Here is a 20,000-nt window from a genome sequence, read left to right on the forward strand (position 1 = left end):
AGTATGGAGGCCACGCCCCCAGAGGAGGGAGAGGTGGGCGTGGCCGACCCAGGGGCCCGAGAAGTGGCAGAGGGGGACGGGACGACCGAGACTCTGAGTCAAACCTGCGGAGATTTTCCTCTAATGACAGCTTGAACAGGTTTGTATACATAATTATGTGTGTGTGTGTGTGTGTGTGTGTGTGTGTGTGTGTGTGTGTGTGCATGTGTGTGTGTGTGTGTGTTTTGAGCTGGTTTGTATACATAAGTGTGTGTGTGTGTGTGTGTGTGTGTGTGTGTGGGTGTGGGTGGGTGTGTGGCCTTTGATTGTTTGTTGTCGGTAAACACAATTAGCTGGGAGCACACTAGGAATTCAGCAAAAGAAAGAGACAGCATAAAATAAAATTTAAAAACTGAAGCAAAGCATAAATAATTAATTAAATAACTATACAATTAATTAATCAATCAATCATTCAATCAATCAATCATTCAATTAATCAATCAATCAATCAATCAACCAATCGATCAATCAATATTCATCTCGAAGAAAGAAAGTAAGAACAATTGTTTACTATATTTCTTAGGCGAGGAGGAGGAAGAGGAGAGGGAAACAGAGACAGAGGCCACAGTGGAAGAGACAGGAGGGAAGATTACCACGAGTCAGGAAGAGGGCGTGGCCGAGATCATTCATACGACAGTCGAAAGGGGAGAGATCACAGCGAAGGCACAGGAAGAGGAAGAGGAGGATATGGTTGTGGCTACAGAGGAGACAGAGGAGGCGGAAGAGGAGGAGGAGGAGGAGGAGGAAGAGCAGAAGATGGTCAGGGCTACAGGGGAGACAGAGGAGGCGGAAGAGGAGGAGGAGGAAGAGACGGAGAGAGACGCGGAAGAGGCGGTTATCAAGGCCCCAACAGGGAGCGACGCCAAAAACAGTTTCCACTGCGCCATGTCGTTGAAATCGAAGATGTCGAAGACGCGACGTTGCGAGTGAACAGCCAGCTGGAAGAGTTTGAACAGTTTCTGTCAGATACCTTTATGTCTCCGGATGACAGCATCTCTGTGCTGAAGATCCTAGGGAGGGTCGTTCAGAACGATCTCCACAGAGAGAGCGTGTTGCTCGTCCTCCAAGCGGTCTGCACTTCCCACTTCCTGGATACCCACCTCCTTAACCTCATCCAGAAGCTTCCTTCATTTCTGGAGTTTGGCTCCGAGCGCAAGGTTATCGAGACTCTCCAGCTGCTTCTTCAGCTTCTGTCCAACATCTGTCTCAAGCTTCCGTCCTATGCATCGAGAGGCTACCTCCTGCTGACAGTCCTAAATACCTTGGTCGATATCCAGGAACTACTGCGACGCCAGGAACCGGGGTTGGCTGAAGATTTGGAAAACATGTCCCGAGAATGTCAGGACTGCATGAAGAGTTCTTTCGACACTGGACAAAGGAGAGTGGACGGGACCCGGCGCAGGCGAGGTCCAAACGAAGACGATGAAACACCGCCAGATGATTTTGCGCTGCTGCCCATCTTCCCAAGTGCCAAGGATATGGACTGGAGCGAGAATATATTTCTGAGGTGAGTCTTGTTGAGATGAAATGGGCGCAGTCAAAAGACTCTTTTTGTTGATGGAGAACGCAGATTTTGCTTCTCGTCAGTCTCACAAGGGGTGTGTGTGTGTGTGTGTGTGTGTGTGTGTGTGTGTGTGTGTGTGTGTGTGCGTGTGTGTGTGTGTGTGTGTGTGTGTGTGTGGGTTAATCTTGCTCACTCAAATGACTGTTGGGAACTGATGGAGCTGTGCTCTGTTTTGGCAAATGATACTATATTTGCCTGTTCATGTCATTTGTACATGAATTATTTAAATTCATGGATTCTGCAGTCCATTTTTAGTGAACTCTGCTGTTAGTGTTTCTCCTGAAGTGTTTTATCTAAAGTTCCGGTCTGAACATGCGCTTGTCTTTTTGCTTGCTTGCCTGTCTGTAGTTCTGCCTGTTATTACACAGAAAACCGAAACAAATTCAACTTTCGTCTTCAATGTCTGAATCATGATATATAACGTCACCACGGGTCTCCTTAATAACATATTAACATATTAGGGACGTGGTTGTTAATTCGTTATGACTACTTTAATCCTCCTTATAATTGTTTCATTTTATGTATTTTTAATGACATTTTGTTCAAACTTGTATATATAGTATGTATACATGTAATACGTCACTTCAATTCACACATGTTTTCTTGAGATTAGACATGTCAGTTTAAGAGGTAGCTAATCGCGTTCAATACGTTTCACACCACAGAGCCAACAAGGAGGAGGGGTCATTCCGTGACGTCAACCACTACCTGGACGTCCAGTTCCGCCTGATGAGGGAAGACTACATCAGACCGCTTCGCAAGGGCATCAAGGACTACAAGCAGATGATAGAGAGAGGCGAGACAGGGAAGAAGATTTCAGATCTGAGGTACGCTTGAAGCCCTTCCTAATACAGAATATTGTCTTGCATTCTGCAGACTATTTTCGGTTCTGTGGTAGAGAAATTGGTTAATGCTTTGTCCTTTTATGCCCTTTAAACTCGGGAGATTCATCCAGGACTTGTAGCAGTCGTAGTAGCAGTAACAGAATCAACGGTTGAGGGAGTAATAATAAAAGAGAGAGAAAGAAAGAAGAGACTTCTTCGGCGTTTATTTGTTAAAAACTCACACTTGGTTTTTTTTGCACGATTGAGTTTTTACGTGTATGGCCGTTTTTACCCCACCAATTAGGCAGCCATACGTCGATTTCGGGGGAGAAAGAGGAGACAGGGCAATAGAGACAAAGACAGCAAGACAAAGAGAGGGAGTAGATAGAGAATAGGGCCTACTACATGGCTTGCTGTGTCGTACCAGATTTACACGAGTTGCTTTTTTTCAATATCGAACTGCGAGCGAAAGCGAGCTTTTCAATATTTGAAAAAGCAACGAGTGTAATTCTGGTACGACACAGCAAGCCATGTAGTATTCTGTTTATCCTACATACTGTACTTACGTGTATTTTACCCAAAACGTCCCGCAGTCGAGGCCGTCCAAATTGAATAGGTCTCGTGCAATCTTTGACGTCAAAGCAAAGAAACGTCACTCTAGAAAGTGTAGCGTGACGTGTACGTTCTAAAAACCCTCCGAGGAGAAACAGCAGGCACAATCTTGGTGACTTTGGCATCATAAGCGGTGGAAAAGCAGGTCCCTGCCAGACTAGTTAGACACGACCTCATTTACATGATATAAACACGTGTAGTTTGAACGGTATCGTTATCTCATGAGTGGTCTCTCTCACGTATGTAGGATAAATACCTCTACTAACTTCACGCGTCTTCGACACACACTTATTATTCCCCTCGTTACAGGCTTTACCACAAGACGCGGGTCCTCAGCATGGTGTGCAAGGACAGCCTGGAGCATCGTATCCAGTTTGACTTCACCAAGGACCTGAAGAGAGTCAGGTGGCAGTCGTCCAAGAGACTGCTGTTCGGCTCCTTGGTCTGTCTCAGCATGGATGACTTCGACACAATTTTCTTCGCTGTCGTCACCAACCGCGAAATCAAAGACCTTGAGAAGGTATGATGATGAAGTTATTCACGAAAAGTATGGAGTTTTATGTACTACATGTTCGAGATAACAGATGTTTTTATTTTAATTTTTTTTTAAACATTTGTTCTTTTATATTAAATAGAGATAGAGAGAGACAGACAGACAGACAGACAGACAGACAGACAGACAGACAGACAGACAGAAACAGAGAGTGAAAGACAAAGATTAGTATGCCAGTTTCTTCATCGGCTTACACTGATTTCTATTATAAACTTTTCCTTCCACTCGTTATCAACGTCTGTCACCAGGGCATCATTCAGATACGATTTGAAGAAGGCCTGGAGGAAATTCTAGGCACATGCGCGAGCGACACTTTCACCATGGCCGAAACCACGGCCTACTTCGAGGCCTATCGCCACGTACTGGAAGGACTCCAGGAGATGAAGGACTGTCTGCCCATGTCCAGATACCTCGTAGAATGCAACTCGAGCATCAAGCCACCAAACTACCTCGTAAAGGATGGAGTAAGGCATATGGACTTGAGCGCTATGCTTCGAGAAGATAGTCATGAAAACGCCTCTTCTGTTGCTGTCCTCAACCCAAGCAGATGGCCTCCGTTGGAACAAACAACGCTGAACGAGTCACAGGTATGGTTGTTGTTTGTCTGTTTGTTTGTAGTTTTCTTGCCGTGGTTATTTTGTCTTCAAACGTCGTCCCTTTCTTAGGTGATAAATAAGACACTAATTGATCAATAATTATTTGTTTTAGATTATACAAACCCTTGAAAAACGGAATTCATCATCATTTCCATAATCTTCTTTTGGTAACATTGGGCCTAGATTAACTCCATCATAATTCTTTTCTCTTCAGATGGAAGCAATGAAGATAGCCCTGACAAAAGAGCTAGCCATCATCCAAGGTCCTCCAGGCACAGGCAAAACATACGTTGGCCTAAAAGTTGCCAAGATTCTGCTGGAGAACAGAGACGTATGGACGGACCCTGACACGGGTGAGAAACCGATTCTGGTCGTATGCTACACCAACCACGCTTTGGACCAGTTCCTGGAAGGCATCCTTGAGTTCTGCCCGGAAGGGATCGTGCGGGTGGGAAGCCGCTGCAAGAACCCTCAGCTTGAAGATTTCAACCTGAAGAACCTCCGCAGAACGAAGAGAACCGAGAGGAAAGTCAACATGTCCGTGAGGAACAGCATCCGAGACAGCCTCAGGAAGCTGAAAGAGCTGAAGGACATCATCGACGGCGTTTCTGCCAAGCTTGAGGCGACTGCCACCAACAAGGGTATCATCGGCGTCACTCCTCTGCAGCATCACATGCTTCCGGGCCAGTACGACTCTCTGATCAAGAAAGATCTCTACTCTTCTCCAACCCCGACAACCATGGTTGAATGGCTGTCTGCTGGTATGATCACCCAAGGAGGTCCAGGTCCGGATGATGACGAAGACCCCTACGCGATGTTGGCTGCCGAAGTGACGTCCCAGATACTGCAGGGCAAGGAGGTGTGTCAAGAAAACATAATCAACCTCAACTTGGTTCACACGCTTACTCATGCCTGTCGTGCCCAGCTGTACAGGTACTTGAATTGACCCTCACTTTCATTAGTTGCATGTTTTAATGAATTTGAAATGAGGAAAGTTATGCTGTTTGGATCAACAACAACAAAATTCTTAAGTAGCTAAAATTGTACATCCTGAAACAAAAATTCAAATTTGCATACTTCATCAGAAACTAGACAATGCGTGATTCGAATCTTATCTGTCTTTTCAGGTTCTGGCACCAAAAGCTAAACGCAGCTCTCCAGCAAGACATCAAGGCCGGACGTAATGTTGTGGAGTCAGCGAGGTGTCAGCTGATGGCCAAGCAGGGAATCCTTCCAGATGCAGTTCTCCAGCGTGTGGTCAGCGGCCACATATTCTCCGCCATCACCTATCCCATGAAACAGCACCAGGAGCAACAGACTCAATTCTGTGTACGAGCCTGGTTAGGCATCTCTGAGGGATCTTCTCCCCAGGAGACGTCAGGGATCATAGACGGGAGCGAAACATGCGACGAGAGGTCCTTTCCGCCAACCCAGATGAAGACTCTGCCTCGAAAGACCCGCATACAGCTGTACAGGTAGGAGCAAATTAGCAGAAATACTCCTACTGTGAGTGGCCGGTGGATTTGGACAACTTTTCCCGCATAGACGAATATCAAACCAAAGCCAAAAAGACCAAATACTACACCACCTGCAGAGTTTGTGACAAGACTTTCCCCAGCCCACACTACCTCAACAAGCATAAGACAGAAACTGGACATAAAAAGCAGTAGCAAGCGATTCCATTTTTTTTTGGAATGGGGGGAGGGTGGGTGTGTTCTGTTGATTCCAAATTGTTTTTGGAGTTTTGGAATTTTTTTAATTCTGTTAGACCCCTTAGTGCAAATAGGGTGTACACTTTATTACGGATAATTCTAAAAGTGACACTGCCTGCCTAGTGTTTTTGTTGTGCATTTCAATTGTACGCCCTTTCTGTCATAATTGGGAAGAGAAGGGACTGCCAGATTGCATAGCACTGTGCGCAGAGAACGTCGTACTAATTTCATTACTGATAAAACGAAAATAACTATCGTCATTTTAACTCAGGAATTCGATTAACATATTTAGTGTAAAATCTTGTTATTTTATTTCTCATTTGTAATTAAACTCTGGAGGTAATACTGCGTGTATGCGGAAGTATTATTACAGTTTAGTAAGACCTGTTTGGTGAAAAAACCCATTGATAGCACACTATATACATAAGTGATAAAACAGCAGCGACAAACAGCCTGCTAGACAACTTGATTGTTTTACTTATCAGCTGTTAATCACTTTAGACAGTGTCATTCTTCCGAGACAGATAATTTTAAGTTGTCTGTTAATAAAAACTAAGAGATCAAAATGAATGTCTGTATTGTTTTTCTAGGTCATGGCTGCAGAAAGCAACTTATGTTATGAAAAGGGAACAAAAACAGAACCCACAAGCAATTCAAAATGTTCTGGCCTCAGCCCAGAGAGAGATCCTACCAGACGTCATTTTGAAAGACGTGATCAATCCTGCGCTTTTTCGAGCCATCAAGTCTGACATGCTTCAACGGCTTGAAAAACAGTCACAGTATTTCGTCCGGGCATGGCTTGGAATTCAGGAGTTCTGCCAAAACCCTCGTGATCTGGAGGTATGAGCGCATTCTTTTTGTCTCCTCGGCATTTTGATTTTAGCATACGCAACAGGTCGCATCATTCCCCACTGAGATATCTACTTTTGTTCTTTTTGTGCGAGTGGTTTAGACGAAGCTTAACTGTTGCACTTGTGATGTTCTGTTCTCATACGAAAAACAATATAACAGTACATGGATTATTACCTCATGAGAAAAAGAGGTTTTGATCAGGTGTTATCGTAAAACAATCTCAAGGAAAACATATTTCTTTCAGAAGGAATAGCTACATCTAACTCACATCTATAACTAGATGAATTCCGGATATTTCCTTGTTGGATGCAAGACTTGCATTGGTGCTAAGTACGCATAGGCTTTTCTCAAACTCGATTCAGTAACATCTTCCCAGGTCTCTAAACTTACTTGTCTTGGACTATGTAACTAATTTCGAACTAACGTCACTGCAGAGACTTCTGGATCAGCTGGAAGACGAAAGCGAAGAGTTGAAGGAGGAGGAAGGACAGCTCAACGCGGAGGAGGATGCGGAGATCATCCAGAACGAGCGAAAACTGGACTTGGACGACGATGACGACCTCTTCGACTTTGGCAAGAAAAAATCCAAGTACGCTGTTCAAGGCTCTTGCGACTAGCCAAGACTTTTTGTGAACTTATCAAGTAAATAGGGCACTGGTAAAACTCTTGCTTGCTGAGGCATAGGCCTACGCATTTCAAATAATGAGCAATCCCTAGTAGGGAATTCTGACGTTCTGCAAATTGTTCAAGGCTTTTGTGTCTTGTTAGAGTTTCCAAGGTAAGGGGAGGTTCTAGTATAAAATATCACCAAAATCGCTTCAGTTGTGTTCCTATTTAGAATGGGAAATATTAATGGATTTCGGCTCAAATAAAGTCAAATGCATTGCTGACCCATATATTGTGTTAGTTAATATGTCACGACAACTGCCGTTGAGAAACAATTCAACGGAAAAACATACATTATCTAGAAACCGAAAATAGTGATGTTGGCGTTTCCTTGATAATTCTTCAAGGAGCGCACATTTTTTAAAGAAATTCAAAACATACAATAACATGTAATTGGACTACATTTTGTGGAATCAAAATTACGTTATTTTAATTAAAACGTTGATTTCATCATATTTACATATAACGGTTTTAACTGACAAGCTATATTTTCTTTGATTTTATCCCGACCCACAAACGCCTTCCACAAAGTGTAGTCCTATGAATACTAAAAAGCCATGCTACGTTTTGTTCCAGTCGGTTGAGAACATTTTGAGTTATCAAGGAAACGGCGAAGCAAGGTGCCGAAAACATCATTCTGAGAAAAAAAGGCTTCAAAGTTTAGATACTTTTTATTCTTGTTGAAATTCACAACATTTCATAAAGATCGGTGAAAAATTAGAAAATAACGTTTTATAACTGACAAAAGCTTGGTTTTCTTCTGAAAAGTACGTATTGAAACTCAGTTATGGACAACGGACCTACTCACAAAATTTCATAAAGATTGGTGAAAAAACGGGATTTAACGGTTTTTTAACTGCCAAAAATCAACTTTTTATTCTTGTTGAAATTCAGTTAGGGACAACCAACCTAACCACAACATTTCATAAAGATCGGTGAAAAATTAGAAAATAACGGTTTATAACGGGTTTTTAACTGCCAATAATTAACTTTTTCTTCTTGAAAAGTTTGTATTGGAGATCAGTTAGGGACAATGGTCCAATTTTGGTGTAAATCCGACGATTAGGGACTAAGAAACAAGGAGCAGAGTGTTTTTTGGCGGTTAAACTGTCATTTTAACGGTTTAATGATTTGGTGAAATTTCTTCCACTACAATACTATACAATGTTTTATCTACCCATTATTGCAAGAACCCCAAAATCACAACTGAAGCGATTTTGGTGATATTTTATACTAGAACCTCCCCTTAAGGCATCAAAGTGTACTGATCAAATGAATGGAGCACTGGTGAAACTCCTGTTGGGGCAAGCATGTCAAATAATGGTACATTTAGCTCTTCAGACATTGCTGAAACCTGTACAATTCTGAAGGCTGATCCCGTCCTGGTATTTTGGGACACATTATGGTACATGCCCAGTTTAATGTTATATAAGTATGGTACACCTTTACTGCCACCTTTAAAATGACAATGCGAATATAAATATTTAATCTAGGGAGAATGCTAACAAGTGGATACTCATTTCCTCAAATACTGTTCTTCTATTGTTTTGACACTATTCCACATGACACAAATAGCTGAGGGTCTGCACACTCCTGCATTAAGCAACAACTGAATGCAACTACCACTAGGAACTAGCCTGTGTGTATTTTATAATCGTTGACAGGCAGGTTAGACGTGTCGAAGACAATTTCCCATTTTAATTTATTCATTTTAATGGACAGCAAAGTGTTGTTATTGTTATTGTTGTTGTTATTTTCCCAAATCAGCGTCGACGTTTCGACGGCCATGAAGGAGCTGGGTGTGCAATCAGCCTCTAGCGCAGGAGGGGCAGAGGTTGGGGACGACGGATTCTCCTTTCCCCAGTACCACAGGAAGAAACAAGCCAAGAAGATGAAGACTCTTCTGGCGTCTTCCCAGCCCATGACGGAGGAGGAAGCGGAGCGTGTCCGGAGCTTGTGGAGTCAGGGTCTGAGCGTGGAGCATCGAGTGAGGCTGTATCTCTTCTGGCTTCGTAGATACCAGGTGAGCTTAGCTTCAAATATATAGCTTCATCATGGCTTATTGGCCAAAATACAGTTAAAACAACTTTTTACTTCTTCTGGTTTCGTCAATACCAGGTGAGACATCTGCTTTACTAGCTTCAAATATAAAGCGCCTGCTGCCTATTGGGCAAAATACAGTTAAAACAACCTTGTACTTCTTCTGGTTTTGTCGATATCACGTGAGACATATCTGGTTAGCTTCAAGTATTTATAGATTCAAAACCCTATTGGCAAAAGCCAAGTAAAAACTTTGTGAAGCCTTGTGAAACCTTGGATAAAAGAGAAGAGGATTTAAAGTTAATTGCTTAAATTGTGATTCTTGTGTGAATACTAGGTAAAACGTTTTGTAAAAAAAAAGTGAAGAGAGTTTATAAGAACGGTTTAATTCTGGCGTCATAGATGCTCATGAAGGCATCTGTTGAGGTTTCCGGGAATAAAAAGGATGGACGTTTCAGTGAGTTTGCTAGGTGGTGTGTTGCTGTTGTTGCTGTTGTTGTTGTTGTAGTTGTAGTTGTAGTTGTTGTTGTTGGGGGTTTATTTGCTTTGTGAATGTGTAAAAACTGTTACTGACCTGACTTATATTCAATCTTCCTCAAATATGATAAAAGTGTTCAATTGGGGCGGTCTTCCAAGTAATTATTTTCGTCCAATGAAATATTATATCTTTCTGTCCAATCAGGGCAATCTCCGTCTTTCAGTGCAGAAACACGCAGAAGATTACAACACCATTTCCCGCCAACTACGGGAGCTGCGCTTGGGCGAGGACAAGGACATCCTTGTCGAGGCAACGGTCATTGGCATGACAACCACCGGGGCTGCTCGTTACCGTCGCGTACTCAACTCAGTGGCGTGTCCAATCATCATTCTGGAAGAAGCGGCTGAGGTAGTAAAACGGTGTTTAACTGATTTTGCTTATTATGGTATGAAAATATGACGGCTGTGAAAAGATAACAGTATGACACAAAAATCAAGTTCAGCTGGTGTTGTGAGTGTATGTACGTTATTCAGGAAAAATGCTGTGCAGTAACCAGAAAAAATGCCTCATACTTGACTAGAGTTGCTGCACCGGCTATTGTATTTATCGATGGCTGTACTGCTACACGAAAACGACCAATCCAAAGAGAAGAAAAACCAACAACACATTAAATCTACATGGCCAACACAATTATGCAGTGATCTCGGGCGCTGCAGACGATAGGTAACATTCAGATTCAACAATAAGCTCAATAACAAAACCAACAAGAATAACAAACACTTTATTATCCATTTGAAATGACAGATGGGAACATGCTTAATACAATACTGTAGCTCGAATCTCACGCAGTGATCCTCTCTTTAGTCTTAACTACAAAACAACAACAATAAAAAACACTTTACTATCCATTAAAATAAATATATTAGAATGAAAATGGTCTCAGACACAATCTTCTTCCATGTAAAATACTAATCGGCGGTGACTAGTGGTTTGTTTGTTTGTTTGTTTGTTTGCTTAACGCCCAGCCGACCACGAAGGGCCATATCAGGGCGGTGCTGCTTTGACATATGTGACCCTCCACCACGAAATGAGTCGCGTGTCACCTCGTGCGGTTCTGCGCTAGGTTTAATATAAGTCCGGGGAGAGTCTGGTAACATTGTGAGGGTCACCTTAGTCACAGGCTTATAACTCAAACAGTTTTCGCTCTTTTCTAAAACGGTTTTCACCACTGGATAGAGCATAAACAAACTCTTTATGAAAATGTAAAAATATGAAAATCATGCAAAGGTGACATGCGACTCAATCCGTGGTGGAGGGTCACATATAACATGCGCCACACACAAGACAGAAGTCGCAGCACAGGCTTCATGTCTCACCCAGTCACATTATTCTGACACCGGATCAACCAGTCCTGGCACTAACCCCATAATGCCAGACGCCAGGCGGAGCAGCCAACTAGTGGTTTGAACCTTATTAATTTTCACCTTATTTAAACAAGACCTTCATTTTGCAAAGTTTCTATGTTCAGGTGCTGGAATCCCACGTGGTGACCACCCTCCACCAGAAGTGTCAGCACCTGATCCTGATCGGTGACCACCAACAGCTCAGACCTTCCCCCACGGTGTACGAGCTGTGTCGTCACTACAACCTGGACCTCTCGCTCTTTGAACGGCTGGTCAAGAACCGCCTGCTGCACGCCACTCTAGCTGTGCAGCACCGCATGCGTCCTGACATCGCTCGGCTCGTGCGTCACGTTTACCCTGAGCTGAAGGACCATGACACGACGCGGGGAAGACGTCATATCCGGGGTCTCAAGCAGGACGTCTTCCTTTTCTATCATGAGGTGAGCCAAGGGGAAAGAACAGGTCTGGTCTTTGTTGAGGGTACGATGTGAAGTGGTAGCTTTGTGTGGTAAGAGCTTCGGTCTTTAAAATTACTCTAACATCCACAGACAAACTTTAGTTTCATTACAGTTTTTAAGAGAATTGTTAATTCGAAAGCATTACAATGTGCGAGCATTTGTCTATTTGAGGATGTCATGCACTAAAAAAGACTAAACGTAACAGTAACAGATGTTATGGACTGCTAGAACTCACTCTGACTGTAAACACAATCGTTCCTTAACATGAACGCGGGGAGGTATTCTGAACAATGTCTCAACCGCAGGCAAAACCACAACTAGATATTCACAAAACTCAAAAAGTGACGAACAGAAGTAACGCACCTTTTAATATTTTTTTCAGGTGGAGGAAACACGAAATGACGAGACAAGCAGCAAATCCAACCAGCACGAGGCGGAGCTGTGTGTGAGACTGTGTCGCTACCTGCTGCAACAGGGCTACTCCCCTGAAACCATCACCATCCTCACCGCTTACTCTGGTCAGGTCTTCACTCTCAAGAACATCATGAAGACGGATCTGAATTTTTATCGTGGTAAGTAGAACTTGGTCGAGCAACATAACACACGAAAAACGAGATAGATAATTGATCAAATGATTAAATGAATAAATAAATAAATAATAAAGAAAGAAAATGATAATAAAGAAATAAAGAAAGAAAGAAAGAAAGAAAGAAAGAGAGAAAGAAAGAAAGAAAATAAGAAAGAAAATAAGAAGAAAAAAAAAGAAAAAAATAACAATTCGATGTAGATTGCCAAACTGATTTGAACGCTGTCTCATACATTTAATTATACATCAACAAGCCTGTTGCTTTATGATCATGGCTGTAAATAGCCACGACGAAAAGCAAGCTGCAGATACCATTACGTGTCTGCAATAAGACATGTGGTTGTACCCATGACACGTTTACATCGTACCACAAAATTAAAGTCATTGTTTGATTTTGTTTACGGAAGCTGCCTACTTGGTTTGACTATCACCCCGCACCATGTCAACAGAGTGTGATCTTATGATAATTATATACTTCTAGGAGTGCGCGTGACGGCGGTGGACAACTACCAAGGGGAGGAGAACGACATCATCATCCTGTCCTTGGTTCGCAGCAACCAGGAGGGGTCAGTTGGCTTCCTGGGCACAGACAACAGGGTGTGTGTCGCTCTGTCCAGGGCCAGGAACGGATTCTTCGCCTTCGGAAACTTCAGGTATGTCCGATTCCTAGCTGGTACTGTGAGCGAAATTGAACATTATTTTGAGTCGGGTCATATGAATCATGTTGTTGATGTTTGTGCATTTCGTGACAAAATGTGAACCATTTGCCTGAATAATAAATCCTGAAAAAAAGATAAATTCATTGACTCTGAGAGAGATTCTTCACAGTATAGTTTTACTGAATGTCGTTTAAATACCGCTGGCTGTGTTTGACTGAAATGTATTTTCACTTTGTTTGCAATGGTTACAGTGCGTTTGCATTTCTTCCTTTTTCTGGTATTTTTGTTTTCATGTACCCCCATTGGGTTTCTTGAATAAATCCTGTGCCTTGCCTTGCCTTACCTGCACGTTTGATTAATATAACACCGGTCGGTTATCACGTGCCTTCAGGATACTGGCGGACAACAGCGAGCTGTGGAAGAACATCTGCCGTACAGCCAAAGAGAACGTTCAGCTTGGGGACACACTGGTCCTGCGCTGTGAGAATCACAGGGAACAAGAAGTAGAGGTCATCACTGCGAAGGTAAGCACAATTCTACCAGCTTGCCGCATGAGGGGGACAAATTGTGTAACTGTACTTTGCCCACATAAAAATGTCTTTTTGTTACCTTTCAGGTCCGTGGTAGGTGTTTTTGTACATTGCTGTGTGAACTACCATTACGTTGTGTTCTCTGTCTCTGTCTCCCTCTCTCTTTGTCTCTCTCTCTCTGTATCTGTGTGGCTGTCTGTCTGTCTCTCTCTCCCCTTGCGCTTCCAACACTCTAGTTGAGAAAAAAATAAAGCAAAAAGAAAACAACAACCGCACTTGTACGTTATATAGACAAGGGCAATTTGCTTATTAAAGGCACAGAAAGCCTCCCGTTAACCATCACAGATACTGTCAGGCTTTTACACACAGTACAAACACCCTTCCATTTGAACGCTCACCAAACGGGAACATCCTAGGTGCCCTACGTAAAGAGCGAGCAATTTTCAAAGAATTATTTTGCGGATTGTCTGAGAGACAATCGGACCGTGGTGCGTTTTGGCGGTAGACCTAACTGTTAAAATCTAAATAACAAATTGACAGCTTGTTACACAAACATTCTTAAATCATAAAAGAATTCTTTTTTCATCAAGACAAGATCAGTACAATTCGAAGTTTTGAAAGTTTGAATTAAGAAAAGCCCGGAAGCAGGGTCACGCAAGGTCGTGGTTCTCGTAGCAGACGACGGTTTATGCCTATCGCCAGTTCCTCTGAACAGTCAAAAGCCATCGCTAGAGTTCTTGGGAACCACAGCCGTTTGTTTCGTGCACACCCAGATAAGCTCACATCGAGCCGCATTCACATGACTAACTGACGACTACATTGTGAACAAGAGGCGAAGCCATCAAGGCTCGCGTAAGAAATCGACAAACAGTAACACAAACTCAATCACACACACACACACACACACACACACACACACACACACACACACACACACACACACACACACACACACACACACACACACACACACACACACACACACACAGAAAGAGCATAGGTGAAACTGTGCAAGAAAGCGAGACACTAGATCTAAATCTGTCTGTCTGCATGTAGCCTACTTACAAGGACACGACTGCCAACTAGTCTCGGCGCGCTCAAAATAATAATGACCGAGACTGTCAGTACTTCCTTCGCGTGACGTCTAACCCTCTTACGTCATAATGTGACGTCAATGTAATGTGACGTCTTCAAATGTTAGAGTTTCTACCACAGACATACACACGCACAAACACACACACACGCACGCACAGACAGACAAAGTTACGATCGCATAGGCTACACTTACGTGAGCCAAAAAGGGAAACTGGATCACACGGGCTCACGATGGCTCAGGGGTAAGATAAACCACGCAAAAATAAATTCTTTGAAAATTGTTCGCTCTTTACGGAGGGCACCTAGGATGTTCTCAAGCGGTGAGTGTTTAAATGAAAGGGTGTTTGTACTGTGTGTAAAAGCCTGACAGTATCTGTGATGGTTTACGGGAGGTTTACTGTGCCTTTAAGTTAATGTACCAGAAGACTCATGTCTCCATAGCCTTCTTTTTTTCAAGCCTCAAATTCACTTTGCGAACTCGACTATGCGAAGTATGCTTCGCGAAGCTGGCCGTACGGAGCTTTAGTACTGAATTTTCGGTAAAAAGACTTCGCGAAGTCGACTTCGGGCTCAATTCAGGACCACCTTTAGTAAAAGCTCCGCCTTCGCCCCTTTCTTGTAGAATGCATACTTCGTGATTTTAGTGTTCAAATTAATCTGTTGCTCCTCAGGACTTTGACAAAATGCCAGAGGGAGGCTGCAAACTACCCTGCGGCACCAGGCTTGCCGGATGTGGACATGTGTGTGAGCTCAGTTGCCATGGATACGATCGCACACATGAGAAATACAAGTAGGTTCTGCACTGTTTTGGTCAAAGTAGATTCAAAGAAAATAGAAAGAAAAATAACCGGGTTTTTTACTTTTGGAGGTCGCTCAAGAGAAGGATTTTTGTTTGTTTGTTTGCTTAACGCCCAGCCGACCACGAAGGGCCATATCAGGGCGGTGCTGCTTTGACATATAACGTGCGCCACACTCAAGAGAAGGAGACACATTTGGACAGATATTGAGACAGATAGTCACGAAAGCACATAATCAAACGATAAAAACTCCACTTTCTTCCTTCACATACTTACAAACAAAAATTGACTTTTGAGAGAGAGAGAGAGAGAGAGAGAGAGAGAGAGAGAGAGAGAGAGAGAGAGAGAGAGAGAGAGAGAGAGAGAGAGAGAGAGAGAGAGAGAGAGAGAGAGAGAGAGAGAGAGAATTTAATCATTGACAGAATGTTTTGTCGAGGACTGATGTTTTGCCCAACATCATCATCAGAAATTAAACAAAATCAAACTTTTGACGAAGGCTTTTATCTGCAGTCTTGCAAATGACAAGTAGACGGGCTTTTCCATGGCAGAAATGTTGAGGCTGTGTTATTAAAAGCTAAAATATATATATAAGTATGTCAACCAACAATTCTTAAAACTGTTCAGGCTGTGTTATTAAAAATAATAATATATAAACGTACATCAACGAAGAAATCTTGAAACTGTTCAGGGTGTGTCAATAAACCGTGGCTGTTTTTGCCTTTTGTTTCCAGATGTCGCAAGAAGTGTGAGCGTGTCACGTGCAAGCTGGGACACCCTTGCACCAAGAGGTGTTCTGACGACTGCGGCCAGTGTTTGTACATGGTGGAGAAGGTGATTCCCATGTGCAGCCACAAGGCCAAGATGGAGTGCAGGCGAGATCCCTACACCTGGGAATGCAAAGATAAATGTCCAGGAATCCTGCCTTGTGGACACAAGTGCTGCGGGAAATGTGCAGATTGCAGAAAGAAAAAAAGCCACGTCACCAAATGCACAGAAGAGGTAGGACATTTTTGACACAACGTGTTGTTTCTCCGAAGCATACATTTCCAAAATATTGAGGGTGCTTAGCTTCACAAATTGCGTCTTGACGCTCAATATATACATCTCTCTTTTATCCGAAGCCAAATTTTAAAGGAAGCACAGGGTTACTTACAAGGTTACTTGCTGTTCCCCCAACAGGTGGAGAGAGTCTGGCCTTGCGGTCACCTGGTCAAGAGCGCCTGCAACATCCCTGTGGGGGAGTTGCCCTGCGACAGAGCGTGCGAGGCCACCCTCGACTGCGGGCACGTGTGTTCAGGCACGTGCGGCAAGTGCTTAGGCGGGCGCGTGCACGTCAGCTGCAAGTCCAAGTGCTCGCGCGTGCTGCCGGGCTGCGGGCACAAGTGTCAGCTGCCGTGCGGAACGAAATGCCTACCGTGTAAAGCGAAGCAATGCGGAACCGCCTGTCGTCACAGCAGCTGCAAGCAGTCTTGCGCAGTCCCCTGCCCGCCGTGCATGGAGCGGTGTCCCTGGAAGACATGCAAGCACCAAGACTGCGACTCGCTCTGTAACCAGCCCTGCAAGCCTTGTCCCCAGCCGTGCGAAAAGAAGCACAACGATAGATCCGGTAGCTCGGCTGATCCTAATCATCCAGAACAACACCCTTGCTCGGGCGTCTGCGGCGAGAAGTGCGTCTGCTTCATCTGCGACAAGAAGGACTTTGTTCCTGTGATGATCGGAAACGTCTTGACGGAAGAAGAGAGTCAGATAATTAATGAGCACACTATTCTGGTCAAGCTGAACTGCGGGCACGTCTTCAACGTAAAGGTACTGGACGTGTACGTAAACACCAAATGCCCGAACCTCCCGCCGGGCAAGGCTCTGACCTGCCCGCTTGCCACATGCAACAAGATGATATCTGAGACGCACTGTTGGCGTTACGCTCGTCTGCTGAGAGAACGCCACGACAGGTATGTGAACCGCACACGATTTGTCATGTATAAGCTCATATAAGTTTATATCAGAAAGTTTTATCGTATCATGAAACTTTTTGTCCTGGTGTTTATATATTTTTATTAGCTTGTATTGTCATGCGTGAAACGATGTAAGAGGATTGCAAAGGGGAATTGCTACATTGTTCTTTGGTTGTAAGGCGAAGTAGCGAGAGCTTTTTCAACAGTTTTTGTTTCTTGCTGAATTTGTTCATATCCATTGTTTTGATTGAAAAAACCCTCCGAACTTTCTCGATGCTTCAAAATCCACCTTCTTAGCTTTGTTACAGTGATATAGACATTATAGCAACTCAACGCACCTGCAATGTTTTCTTTCATCTCCAGAATATTTAGTGTGCCAGCCTTCGTCAACAGCTTTGCGTATTGCTTTAAACAAATGGCTGTTCTTATCATATTTTTGAAGACTGCAAAGGCTTGCTAACACGTGCTTACACTTTCGCATGTCCATGCAAATCCCACAGCACACTTAACCAGGGCTTATTTTGTTGATCTCTCTGTTGAATCTATTAGACTGCAGGAGGTCAAACAGACGATGATAGACGACACAAGCATCAAGCAACCACGCATACAGAAGTTGCACGATTCTCTCAAACGCTTGACGCACGACGCTGAGAAGGAAAAGAGTTTTGCCTCCAAAGCTGCCCTGGGACATGTTTTCAAACAAGACACCATTGACGTCAATAGAGCCTTCGCTCTGACCAATCAGATCAAGTTGGCAAGAGTAGTCGAAATGATCTTGGATCTCTCGACCACTTGTGGCGTTGATAAGTAAGTCCTCAGAGTCATTTTACAAATCTTAGTGACACACTGATCACTTTGAAGTTTGATATAGTCTGCAGAACATTCAAAGCCAGACCATGAAAAGTATCTTTGATTCGACACTTTCAAGGTGGGAGACGAATTTTAACATATCTGCATCCTTCTTTTACAAGGTACCCTTCCACAAACACCCAACACACTCAATCATTTTATTCTTCACCTTTTTATTTCTTCTAGAATTGTTCATTACGAATGTCATTGACCTCTTTAAAATATGTATCGCCTTCTGTTTCGCTGGAACTACGCATTTCGTAAACGTGAATCTATTTTCAGTGTTTCAAGAGCGTTCGCTTACTTGTGTGCTGGCGTTGTTCTGTCCAACATAAGTCTCCTGAGCTTAACCTGTCTATGGTTGAAACAAATTGGTATATTCATGCACATGCCAACACAGAGAAATACTTGAGTAGGTGCGCACAACAAGTTTAAAGACATGATAAGCACTCACACATTTCCCCCTGACTCTTCACGTTTTTTGACAGGGAAATCAAGGACCTCCAGGTGTTTCAAGCTGTCCTGTACAAACCAATGTCTACGATGTCACCCCAGAGACTCCGGGAGCTGAGAGGCAACACGAGACGACTCGTCTACAAGACTCAACTTGCCCTTGCCAAGATTTCCTCGAACACCATGGAATTCAAGAGAAGGACAGAATCGTGTCTGGTGGCACTAGACCAGCAGCCTGGGCTGGAGGCGTCTGTTCTTGAAGACGTGGAGCAGGTTCTGCGCGACTGCAAGGAAAACTGTAGGATCACATGGCGATTGCGTGCAAACAGCATTGATACATCTATTTTGGATGCTCCGGATGAGCAGGCAAGATTGTCTTTTGTGTGTTGATTCAGTATGTACACGGTTGTTAATAGTAGAATCATCATCATCACCATCATCGTCATCGTCATCGTCATCGTCGAACTGTATTTGGTCATGGCTTTATATGAAAAATTGCAATTTGTCCTCAAAGTGATTGCGGCAGAAATAGTTATACTCATAAGTGTTTCTTCAAAAGGGTTCAACTACAGTATACTATATGCTTTTCTGCTTCTTTATGCACCCAACTCTACTTTTTTTGTATTCCATTAGTGTCCAGTTTTGACTGAGTCTTCTTTTTTCCACAGGACCTCTGTGATGTTGGGAAGCCATTTCAACCGCCGCCGAGCGCAGGAGCAAGGCCATCTGCCCTGCCACGCGAAGTAAAACCAAAGGTACCACCTCGCCCGGCCACCAAGCCTACCGTAACCGGTCGCACCGGTGATGATACCGCCATCAAATCATCTTCTCTGCTTTTGGAGGGAGCTTCTTCTTCTTACAAATCGCCAGGAGTAGGCCTATCTGCCTTGCCACGCGAAGTAAAACCAATGGTACCACCTCGCCCGGCCCCCAGGCCTACCGTGACCGCGCGTATCGGTGATTCTGCCATCGAGTCATCTTCTCTGCTTCTGGATGGAGCTTCTTCTTACACGTCGCCAGGCGTATCCAGGTTCTTGCCGGTAGCACCAACAAGGCAGCCAGGAGCCGAGGTGAAGAGTTCTGTTAATGTTGGTGGTGAAGGAGCTGATGATGAAGTAGGTCGTTCAGCTCGTTTGAACCCTTCTGCAGAAGCACTGGAGAACATGAGTTTGGATGACATTATGAGCTGGGTCCGTACTCAGAGTAGAAGCTCAGACGCAGATCTTTAACTTGCTGCTATGCCCTTGAGTGGGGAATTAGCTTAGTCGGAAGCGGCGCTGGC

General features: G+C 43.7%; 1 protein-coding gene across 1 annotated transcript in view; it reads left to right on the plus strand.

Annotated features, from left to right (window-relative positions):
• LOC138963374 (NFX1-type zinc finger-containing protein 1-like) overlaps positions 1-20,000 on the plus strand; it is a 35,684-nt gene that overhangs the window by 12,348 nt on the left and 3,336 nt on the right. Inside the window, exons 2-22 of the mRNA XM_070335379.1 lie at positions 1-139; positions 563-1,546; positions 2,269-2,430; positions 3,349-3,559; positions 3,841-4,179; positions 4,403-5,121; positions 5,316-5,663; positions 6,491-6,740; positions 7,187-7,341; positions 9,186-9,441; positions 10,141-10,344; positions 11,465-11,779; positions 12,180-12,369; positions 12,865-13,036; positions 13,434-13,566; positions 15,339-15,457; positions 16,196-16,463; positions 16,644-17,413; positions 17,966-18,223; positions 18,754-19,084; positions 19,387-20,000. The exon at positions 1-139 is cut by the window's left edge and continues 62 nt beyond it; the exon at positions 19,387-20,000 is cut by the window's right edge and continues 3,336 nt beyond it. Of these exons, the coding sequence (XP_070191480.1) occupies positions 1-139; positions 563-1,546; positions 2,269-2,430; positions 3,349-3,559; positions 3,841-4,179; positions 4,403-5,121; positions 5,316-5,663; positions 6,491-6,740; positions 7,187-7,341; positions 9,186-9,441; positions 10,141-10,344; positions 11,465-11,779; positions 12,180-12,369; positions 12,865-13,036; positions 13,434-13,566; positions 15,339-15,457; positions 16,196-16,463; positions 16,644-17,413; positions 17,966-18,223; positions 18,754-19,084; positions 19,387-19,947 (6,884 nt within the window). The 3' untranslated portion in view covers positions 19,948-20,000. The remainder of the gene's footprint in view (positions 140-562; positions 1,547-2,268; positions 2,431-3,348; positions 3,560-3,840; positions 4,180-4,402; positions 5,122-5,315; positions 5,664-6,490; positions 6,741-7,186; positions 7,342-9,185; positions 9,442-10,140; positions 10,345-11,464; positions 11,780-12,179; positions 12,370-12,864; positions 13,037-13,433; positions 13,567-15,338; positions 15,458-16,195; positions 16,464-16,643; positions 17,414-17,965; positions 18,224-18,753; positions 19,085-19,386) is intronic.

The sequence above is a fragment of the Littorina saxatilis genome, linkage group LG1 (assembly GCF_037325665.1).
Source record: "Littorina saxatilis isolate snail1 linkage group LG1, US_GU_Lsax_2.0, whole genome shotgun sequence".
NCBI classification, from domain to species: domain Eukaryota; kingdom Metazoa; phylum Mollusca; class Gastropoda; order Littorinimorpha; family Littorinidae; genus Littorina; species Littorina saxatilis.